The sequence below is a fragment of the Miscanthus floridulus genome, chromosome 1 (genome assembly GCF_019320115.1).
Source record: "Miscanthus floridulus cultivar M001 chromosome 1, ASM1932011v1, whole genome shotgun sequence".
NCBI lineage: Eukaryota > Viridiplantae > Streptophyta > Magnoliopsida > Poales > Poaceae > Miscanthus > Miscanthus floridulus.
This window is the reverse complement of record NC_089580.1, coordinates 76,715,471-76,726,075: the sequence shown is the minus strand read 5'-3', so window position 1 is coordinate 76,726,075 and position 10,605 is coordinate 76,715,471. Positions and strand designations below refer to the sequence as shown.

At 44.8% G+C, this 10,605-nt stretch overlaps 1 protein-coding gene across 1 annotated transcript; it reads right to left on the bottom strand.

Moving 5' to 3' along the window:
* Window positions 1-4,786: 4,786 nt before the first annotated feature.
* On the bottom strand, window positions 4,787-6,685 carry LOC136458998 (uncharacterized). Its single transcript, XM_066458903.1, has 5 exons — window positions 6,587-6,685; window positions 6,349-6,492; window positions 5,728-5,835; window positions 5,155-5,212; window positions 4,787-5,070 (listed from the first exon to the last, which is right to left on the bottom strand). Exons 1-5 carry the CDS (start codon window positions 6,683-6,685, stop codon window positions 5,036-5,038), a joined length of 444 nt encoding a protein of 147 aa, XP_066315000.1. The 3' UTR covers window positions 4,787-5,035.
* Between the last annotated feature and the right edge of the window lie 3,920 nt (window positions 6,686-10,605).

Sequence of the window (10,605 nt, the reverse complement as noted above, 5' to 3'; positions counted from 1 at the left end):
ATGCTGCCATGTGTTGAATCCCATTGGGAGTTAGATGCTGCAGCTCTACCTCATAGTAATCGAGCAGCCCCCGAAGGAATCTATGCGTGGGTACCCCGAATCCCCGCTCATGAAAGATGGCAAAAGAGACGACATACCCTTCGGGCGGCACCGGCTCGCCCTCGTCGCTAGGTAGTAGCCACTCCTAGACGGCGGACTGTGGGCGGAGAAGGCCACGGCGGACGAGGCCCTCCAGACGCCGTGAGGTGATGTTAGATCTACCCCACAACTCCATTAAAGCAATAGGGGGAAGGGCAGGCGCGAGCTTGACGACGGCTGCAACACGAGCGCAAGCCGGACGATGGTGGCAACACGGGCACAGGAAGCTGGGGCGGTTGGCGGCGGATGTTTCAGGACTCAAAGGCAGGGGAGTGAAATACGGAACCCTGGGGGTGAACCTCGGGGTTTTATAGGGGGCAATGGACGCGAGAAGGGCAACCGTCCGCCTCGATCTCCGGGCCTGCCACGCGCACCACCGCATCACGTCGCGGGACACGCGCCCGCAGTCCCTATCCTCTCACCCCAAAAATCTCGGTGGACGGTTTGCCTTCCCCAGGCGAATCCGAACTCCCTACCCATCTGGGAAACGCAAGCCACAAAGGCCTTTTTTCCTCTCCTTGGCCCACCTAGGGCCTCGAAGCTCAGCGGCCGGCCCAACTGAGGAAGGGTCCGCGAACGATCCGAAATCAAGGGCGCAAGCACCAGTTAGGTCAGCCCTGAAATAAGTTCTCCACGAACGGGATACCACGACCCACTCGAAAAAATGACCAGTTGACAAAAAGATTAAGTCCTTCAGCCTTACCCACGAAAGGACCGATACAACCCCCCGAGCGACTCTACTCAAATCACCCGGGGGCTCGGGGGCTACACCCATCGGGTGCGCTCGCGCGCACCCTCTGGCAAAGAAACTCCGACGAAATCAAAAAACACCCTCCAGGTGGTTCTACTCGAATCACCTAGAGGCTCGGGGGCTACTGTCGGGGACCTAATACTGGGGTACCCCAGAAGGTGAAACCAATAACCACCGAACGTTAAAAACTTTTGGACGCACAAGAGCGTTGCTTCATCCCTTACTGGGGTGACAGGAGCTTGGTTCCACCTCGCTCGACGCCTTTAGGGTGGGCTCGGTCTCGTCCGAGGGCCGAGGATTAGTCTCCGTCTCGCCCGACGCCTCTGTAGTGGCTCTGCCTTGCCCGAGGGACTCAGGGCTAGTCTCCGTCTCGCCCAACGCATTTAGGGCGGGCCTGGACTCGCCCGAGGGCTGAGGGATAGTTTCCGCCTCGCCCGACGCCAGAGGGGCAGGGTCGGTCTCGCCAAGGAGATAGGGATTGGTCTCCGCTTCGCTCGACGACAAGGATGATAGAGACAGGGCAAGACAAGACATTCGGGTCAACCATGGCTCCAAGAACCATACCCTGCGCCCTAGCAGGAAAAGTACTGCCATGGAAGGACGGGACGGGTGCTTTAGACCCTTCCGGGGGCAGTAGGGCCCGAAAGGTTGTACAGGTGCGTGCTCCTCACCCTGTAGAATTGTAGGCGCCGCCTTCAGCCCTGGGACACGGAACCCGACGAAGATATACGACAACCGCTACACTCCAGAAGAAGATTTGCTATCTCCACGAACGACGGGAATTCCGTCACCACGCTGTAGACCCGAGGGAGCAGCGCCCGCTTCCCGACCCTTCATGTCCAAAGCCAGAAGGCCTTGACCTCGGCGTTACTCCAGACCCCGACCCCTCGACACTCCGACAAAGACTCACAAGAACCAGAAGACGTGCGAAGCAAGGCTGAGAAAGGCTAATAAGTCAAAACCACTGTACTACAGCCCATACCCTGAGCAGGACAACATTCTGTAATCAACCTGACACACTACAGAGACATCAACAGTGTTGTAGGCACTTATCTTCCTTAGCACTTATCAGAATGAAGGAACAGGCTGGGTAGATGTGAACCACAAGATTAGATAAAGCCTTCATCTTTGTAAAGCCACCCCTTGATCTATAAAAGGGGATGCGCCTATCCCATGGAGAGGAGACCGAAACGAGGCCACGCACTCATTCACACAGTCACGCGGCTACGAAGCTCTTGACCTCCTTTCAACCCTTTCATCAGAGACTTGGGACCAGTCCCTCTCTTGATCGTTTATACCCCTTACTACAGACCGTTCACGGTGCTAATAACACGAGCAGCAGCAAACTGGACGTAGGGACATTCAGCTTGAACCAGTATAAATCTTGTGTCCTTTAGCACACCATCCGAGCCTAACGCACATTACTATAAATTTACTTGCCGGTGCTTGTACGAAACACCGACAAGTGGACTTGTAAATTATAAGAGTATATGTGTGGATGTATTTTGGTCGGACATGGTGTATTTTCGATGGACGTAGGTGGTCAGCATGCATGTATGACTGTTACTTGTATAAGCGCAGGATTTATTTAAAAAAGGACAATGTTGAGGTGCGTTTTGGGAGAGAGGAGTTTAAATTCTTAGAATCCACAATCCAATAATTCAAATAGGGAGGGTTTTTTATTATCTAGAATCTAGATTCAGAAAATCTGGATCCTAAGATTCAGCGCGTGTTCAGTTCCAAAAATACTTTCAAAAAAGTGCTACAGTACTGTCACATCAAATCTTGTGATACGTGTATGGAGCAGTAAATGTAGACGAAAAAAAACTAATTGCACAGTTTGGTTGGAAATCGCGAGACAAAAGTTTTAAGTCTAATTAGTCCATAATTAAACACTATTTGATAAATAAAAACAAAAATACTACCATACCCAAATTCCAACTTTCCCTCCAACTAAACACAGCCTCGTACGGAATCAGACGGGACCCTAGTCCTCCTAGAATCAGGCCTAGGCTTTAGGCGCTGTCACCACCCTAGACAAGACGCAGCACGACAACAGGGAGAAAAGGATGGACAAGACTCCACGCGGAGCAGCGGATGTAGGAATCCAAGGACAGGTGCTTGTTGGGACTTGGGTTAGGTCGGTCCATGCTAGTACAGCAGTATTCTTCCAATAAATTAATTTTAAAGTGGTTTTAGTCAACTTTTTAAATTTAATTAAATTTATAAAAAAATTGTAAAAACGATCATATCAAATAAGTATTATTATTAAATACATCATACAACATATTTCTATATCATGCATTTTTAATATCTCAAATATTTATTTTTTCTATAATTTTAATCAAACTTAAACTATGTTTTTCAGCACTACTTCAATAGTAGCTGCAGTGAAGGAATATTGTTTTTCTCTCACACAAAATCAGCATGATCATCAGCAGCAGCCAAATTTCAGCGAAAGGAATAGGGCCTTAAAAGAATTCAGCTTAAAACAATTTTAGAAATTAATCTATTGAAAGGACAGGGGGAGTACTTGTAATATCTTCGTGCATGTTGAATTGTCAATTGTGATAATCAAACTATCTTAAATTTAATTACATTTATAAGAAATTTATAACAAATAATATCAGTATATAATTTTAAATAGGCATGCCATTAAAATATATTTCATTATGAGTATAATAATATTTATTTTTTCGATTAATATTATTATTATCTATATATTTTTAAACTTAAGATGTTTTAATTTAGTATTATTTTAAAGTTATATTTTTTAGAACCGAGGGAGCGCTGGGTGTCCGTGAAGGTTCAGAGAGGCCACCGAGGTGATTGACAAACGATAAAAGAGATGCTCCATATACCGTGAGTATACAGTCATAAATAAAGGATAGTAAGAGCTATTCCAACAGTCTGGACTAAATTAGTAGCTAAATTTCATAGTTTAACGATTTTATAAAATAGAAAAATCCTCAAAAAAGAAAAGGTCTACGACAGTCTTCTATTGCTCATCTTCATATAACTAGTGCCCAGTGGTTGGCTTTATATGGCCACAAAAAATCAAGAGATAACCAGCTTTTTATTTGACAAAGTCAGATAGCACATGTTGGAATCTACTTTTTGTTATACAAATTCTAACCTCCAAAATAAAAATAGACGAGCCGTGAGAGTTGCTCTAGAAAGAGATAGATGGAACGATAATTTCAATCAGCGCGTACTAGTAATATACTCCCTCAGTCTGAAAAACAATTTTCAGATTTAGGATCAATCAAACTTTTTTTTAACTTTAACCGGACGCTGCTGTATGACCTGTACTTCTGTGCCGTCGCGTGGCGCAGGGACGCCACACACGGCTGTGGCCTCGCTGGTGGAGGATTGGGGCGCGCAGCGCGCTGCCGCTGCGTGATAGCCTTTCATCGCAACGGCAGAGTTCGAATGATGGGGGGGGAAAAGCCCGCATGCAGTCTTGAGATGACTAGACGTAGCAGGCAAAAAGGACCACCAGACAAGACTCCACCTGAAGCATCAGAAGGGCTCTCACGTAGACGCAGGAATCCAAGGAGCTTCTTGGAATCTCCGTGTTACAAAGCAACTGTGTGCCTGTGACGCACGGTTGAGAGAGGCCACTGAGCTGCATATGCTCTACATCCTCCGCTACGACTCATAATTTTAGCCAAGCAAAGCGTATCGTGCACCAATCGCATCCTTCTGGGCCCAACAGTAGGCACCAACACCATCGCCCAGTGTCTGAACCCTCTACACCCATAAGATAAGGCATATTTGCACTGTTCCAAAACAAAGTGAGCAAGGAGTGCATCAAATCCAAAATCTAAATAGCCATCTAAAGGCTAGCTGACTAATGAAAATTCTCCATTCCCACATCAACTTATCGAAGCAACCTTAAATTCAGGGCCAACCTTTCAAAGCAGAGTTTCACATCAATATCAAGGTCTAAACCATGTCAAAATTAAACACGCATCACCTTCAACAGGATACAGAAATCAGACTTCCGTGGAAGCTTGAGGATGAAATAGGTCCAACTAGTGCTATATTATTGGATAGTGCCTACTAGACGGCAAGCCATCACCTCAGCTCCTGCTGTAGAGCAGGCTAGCAGCTCGGCAAAGGTTTACGTTGGTAACTGGTGTATCAGATGTCACCACGCTCCTCAGACACGGCGCCACCTGCAATGTACAGTAGTGTAGCCAGTGATTTTTATGAAAACAAGAAAAGAAAACTGGAATTGAGGGATGATGTATGTTTTGTACTTTCAAGCTTGATACCGTTGTTCGCCTGGCGATCCGCCTCGAGGGTGCGTTTAGTTGGCTGAATTTGAAAATGTGGGTTACGATAGCACTTTCGTTTTTATTTGGTAGTTAGTGTTCAATCATAGACTAATTAGGTTTAAAACGTTCGTCTCGTAATTTTCAACCAAACTGTGTAATTAGTTTTTTTTCATCTATATTTAATGCTCCATGCACGTATCGCAAGATTCGATGTGATGAGTACTAGTAGCACTTTTTTGGAATTTGAGGTCCCAACTATAAACACGCGTTCAGCATTCTACTCCTTCATTCAGAAGCAGGAAAGGGGTAAAATCAGCAGAGCACTTTGCAGTACAATAGAAACTAATGCTTCTTTTTTATTGTTATTTTCTTTCAATCTGATGAAAGCAACTGTTGCTGTGGTAGCTTGCTTAACTAAAGCATATACAAGTGGTCCGCACATGCAAATAACATCGATGATGGTGCGAAGAATATCTTATTTGACCAAATGTCTATGATGCAAAACCAAAGATGCAAGCTTATATATATATATAAAACTATAAATGCATTGCATACCCGTCGAACATGGCTGATCTCAAAGGAGTCAACGTTCTCTTTTAGCTGTCTAACTTCATTGCACAGCTCCTTCATGTTCTGGTTCTTGGTTTGCCAGACACCATTCACCTATTTAGGATAGAGAAGAACGTAAGCAGCAGCAGCAGCAAGCAACGACAACATTTTCTTCATACCATAATTCTCTGATCAAATATTTATTCGGACAGGGACATTTCCCTTCTTACTCAAGCTTATGCTTTTATAGATTGCACAATGAATGTAGTTCTCAAGAAAAGGCATAAACGATTCGACAGGACTAAATCGAGAGTACTTGTGCACATGTTCCTTACTGAATATAAAATTGCACAGAGAACAATGCAAAGACAACATTGACAAAGTTATTTAGCTTTGCTCGTTACTGTATTTCTGTAGAGTGAAACAAGAGGCACACTATCTATATTTTTAGGTAGAATAGTAAGTAAAGAAAAAACACATCTGTACAGGTTGCTCTTCTGCTATTTTTTCCCAAATGCCTTTGCCTCTTTCCTTGAGCAGGATGACATGTCTATCATGACAAAACAGAGAAGCTAGACAACCAAGTAAGGGATGAAGCTATGATTACTTATAGTGAAAAGGCCATACCTGATCGGTGACAAGTTGAGAGTCCCCATATACTTTAATACTCTCGAATCCATGATCAATCGCTTGTTTCAGTCCTAAGGTCAGGGCCCGATACTCAGCAACATTATTAGTAGCGACACCAAGGCCCTCATGAATCCGAGATACCTTCATGGTTATGTGACAACATCAGTGAACCCAGTGATAGATGGAGCAACGGCAAACAAGAAATTTTTCAAGTGCAGTAAGTATTTGATTATACCACTCTACCATCTTCAGTCATAAGCACAGCTCCAGCACCTGCTTTTCCTGGGTTCCCTTTTGAAGCACCATCAAAATGAAGAATACCTTTACCCGCCATCTGAACAACCAGAGAAGTGCAAAACCCAATATCAGCTTGTGCATGAAAATAAATATCATATATGATGGTAACTGGGAAGCATCACAAGACATGAATCTGAATCATGCAAGTGCATAAAAACATGTAGCTAAGATAAATTAGTACTTGAGCCTTGAGTTGTAATTGTTTTCTATCACTACCATAAAGCTCTTTTAGCTAGAATCTTTTGTATGCAAGAATGCAGACTTAATTTGTCCACATGTAACACTTTCCCTCAACAGCACAAGGTGATATCATTTAGAAGGTATATAAAGGGTTGATAGCTTTGTTGTTCTACGTTAAGTTGTTGCGCTGTTCGATTTTGTGGTACTGACCTTTTTCCCCTCATATAGATTATTAATGCACCAGCATTTTTTCTAAGGACAACGGAAAGTACACGGCACAAATAATATAGAGTGAAATACACTGGCGGCCCTTTAACTTGTCGGCCTGTGCCAATCCGGTCCACGAACTCGCAAACGCGGAAAATAGACCCTTGAACTTGTCAAGTTGTTCACCGCAGGTCCATTTCTCATCCGGCGCGGCCTCCAGACGACGTGGCAGTGCCAGCGTGACGGACGAAGCACATGAGCCGCACATTTCAAAGGCATTGAAAACGAAGGGTTATCTAATAAATTATCAAAGATTTTAAAATTTGTATGATGTCTTATGAAAGAGAACGAAGGGTTATCAAAGATTTAAAAATTCGTATGATATTCTTATAAAAGAGAACGAAGGGAGTTCAGAAACGTTAGCATAAATAAAGCTCAAACTTTCAGACATAGATTACATGATGGCTTTATGCGTGCTGAAGCAGCAGGATTATATAGAATTTTTGTGGTTGATTGAAACATGAACAAAATTCCAAACATTTCACCCCTCAATCAAGCAAGTAAATAAATACTCCATCCTTTCTAAAAAGCACGCAATTCTGTGTTTCAACTATAGAGCACACAATTCTCCGGATGCCGTGAGCTATTTGGTTTTCTTCAGTTTTAATGGACGAATGCTTTGTCTCCTACGAGCACATAATCCCTTTGTCCTAAAATCTCCCTCCATCTTAAAGTATTTAACATTTGAGGTTTGACACAAGAATTTTGAAAAGTGAAAAGATATGATGCATAGAAAATAAGAAGAGAGAGATAGACAAAAATAAAGATAAAGATGTGTTGAAAAAAGAAAAAAATATATATTAAGAGAAGAGAACGATGCATTGAGAAATGAGAAGATTAAGTATTTTGAGACAAAATTTAAATCTTATAAGGTCAAGTATTTTAGAATGGAGGGAGTATGCCATTTATTCTCTCTTAATGTGGTCTTATTAGAAGCTAGAATCACTCCATCCATCTTAAACAAACGTAATCAAGGAATAAAAACATTCAAGTCTGACCAAAGTTATACAATAAAATACCAATACCAATATTTATAATATCAAATAAAATTATTAGATTAATTATAGAATATATTTGTATAGTTAGACATATTTAAAGTCATGTTCATTTGAGCTTATTTGACTGATTTAATGTGAGAGAAAAATACTATTTGTTGACCGAAAAAATACGACTTATAAGTCTAAACGAACGGGGCGAAGGCTACGACCACGTTCATGACGCAGATGGCAGACGTGCACGATGGATCTCATCTACGGCGAGATATGGGTCGGGTACTCGTACTCGGGTGGGTAGCCTTGCTGATGGGGGATGGGTCAAAATGGCAAAAGGTACCCGAAACCTGAGTACCCGACGGGTTTTACCCGATAAGGAGGCGGGTATGTAAGACATTTTGCACCCGCGGATACGTTATTGGACGAATTCTTCTACCCATCGGGTATGCGGGTACGGGTGTGGGTGTATACTACCCATACCCGCATACCCACGGGTAAAAAAATCCACATAAATAATATCCAACCTCTGCAATTTTAGCCCATATAAGCATATAGCCTATATTTAGCTCATATAAGCATATGAGTATATATATTTCAGAACTCCCTCAAACCCTAATCCTCATCCTCACTCCACTCCACCAGCCGTCAGACGACCAGTGGCTGAATCGCGACGTCGCGGGCTCGCGCGACCCCACGCGCGCCGTCCGCTCGCCGCCCCTCCGCGGCTCTGCCCTCTGCCGCTCCTCTCTCCTCTGCTGTTCTCTCCCCAATCCCCACCACGCCGTCTCCGGTCTCCACTGCCCAGTCCCCACTAGCGCCCCCAATGAGCACAGCGTCGTCGCCGTCGCCCTCTCCGGTAGCCATGGTGGAGAACTCCGAAATAGGACAAGATGATAGCCGGTGATGCTCTTCCTCAACCCTAACCTCAAAATCCATTGTTGCACTTGCAGTTGTTCTTCTTGATCCCGTTTGCCTTCTGCCCTTCTGAGTTCTGACCCCGCGCCGTCCCCGAAGGGACGCCATCCTGCGACCGTCGGATCCGAAGGAGGCGACGAAGAACAGCGCATGTGCACCGCCTACCCCGACGCCTGCCCCGCTCGTCCTGCCACCTCCTGCACAAGCCACTACAGCGGTCGCTGCTGCTAAGCCGAAGCCAAAGGGCGTCCCTGTTGGTCCGGCGGCCAAGAAGGGTGGTCGGCCTCCCCGGTCTCCAACGAGCATAGCTGCAGGTGCTCAGAAAGTGCAAAATCAGCACCTCAAATGCTGCCTTGGGTAAGCAAAAATGACTTTCTCTGCTCAGATATGTGCAAGATTGTGTATTGGTCTAGCAAAGATGATGGCTTTCATTGTGTGAGAGGTCCACAGATGAACCAAAAACTAGCCTGTGTAGCGTGTGATTTTCGTTTTGGGAAGTGAGGCCTTAACCTCACTGTGACATCTGGTGGTTGAAATTATCTTGTGCTAAGTTGTTTCCGGTGCCAGTGTTCTTCGTTCTTTTCTTCCTCCCTGCTGGTGTGTGTGCTACTTTTAAACACACATTTAATTTGTAGTTTGCTGGAATGAACCAATGAGGCATCTGATCTATTTCAACTAGCTTGACCTGGATATATTTCTGTTTTGCTGCTCTATTGTTGATTTGTTTTGCTGGAAGCTATTATATTTTGGTGTGTGAACTCAGGGTATATTGTTGGGTGCGGGTTATCAGTCGGATAAGAATTACCCGTCGAGTGCGGGTATGGAATGAATTTTCTACCTACCTGCGGGTACGGATAATCCTACGGGTAAGATTTTGATCTGACAGGTGCGGGTACGGGTGGCCAGTATCCATCGGCCACGTACCCGTTGCCATTTTGAGGGATGGGGGCGCGCTGCCGCCTGCCACTGCGTGGGAGGCTCCTGACACCGTACGTGTCGCCGGCCTACTGTGAAGCCGCGTCCCGGACGCGACCGTCTGCAATCCCGCCGTCCCGTTCTGTTCCGTGACCGTGATTCCCCCGTTTAGTTCGGCCGAGTCGGCGCCGACGAATACACTGTAGCATTTTGTTTTTATTTGATAATAATTATGATTAATTAGACTAAAAACGTTTGTCTCGTAAAGTACGACCAAACTGTGTAATTAATTTTTAATTTCGTCAATATTTAATACTTTATATATGCACATGTGACGAGAAATTTTTTTTTTTTTGCATAGTATCGAGCGCGCAGGTAAACAAATACTCCGTAGCCTTTAATCACAACAAAAAGCCTGCATGCTGTCCTCCTGAGATGACCAGACGGAGCAGGCAAAAAAAAAAGGCCAGACAAGACTCCACCACCAGAAGCAAAGCAGCAAATAGTAGGAGTATGGGCGCGCTCACGTAAACGCACGAATCCAAGGAGCTTCTTGGGTGTTGGGTCCGGCCGTCCGTGAAGAATCCAAGGAGCAAGTGTGTGCCTGTGCAGCTGCAGCTACGGCTCATAAACAGGTCTAGCAATCGGAGTGCAGAGGCACGTTCCTTTGAACCTATCGGCTACGCGT

Bases quoted from the DNA above. Each gene is read 5' to 3' on its own strand.
- LOC136458998 (XM_066458903.1), bottom strand. From the start codon at position 6,685: ATGGCGGGTAAAGGTATTCTTCATTTTGATGGTGCTTCAAAAGGGAAC. The intron at 6,493-6,586 runs GTATAATCAAAT...ATAACCATGAAG, and splicing joins TGACTGAAGATGGTAGAGTG to GTATCTCGGATTCATGAGGG. The intron at 5,213-5,727 runs GTATGCAATGCA...TTTCAAATTCAG, and splicing joins AGATCAGCCATGTTCGACGG to CCAACTAAACGCACCCTCGA.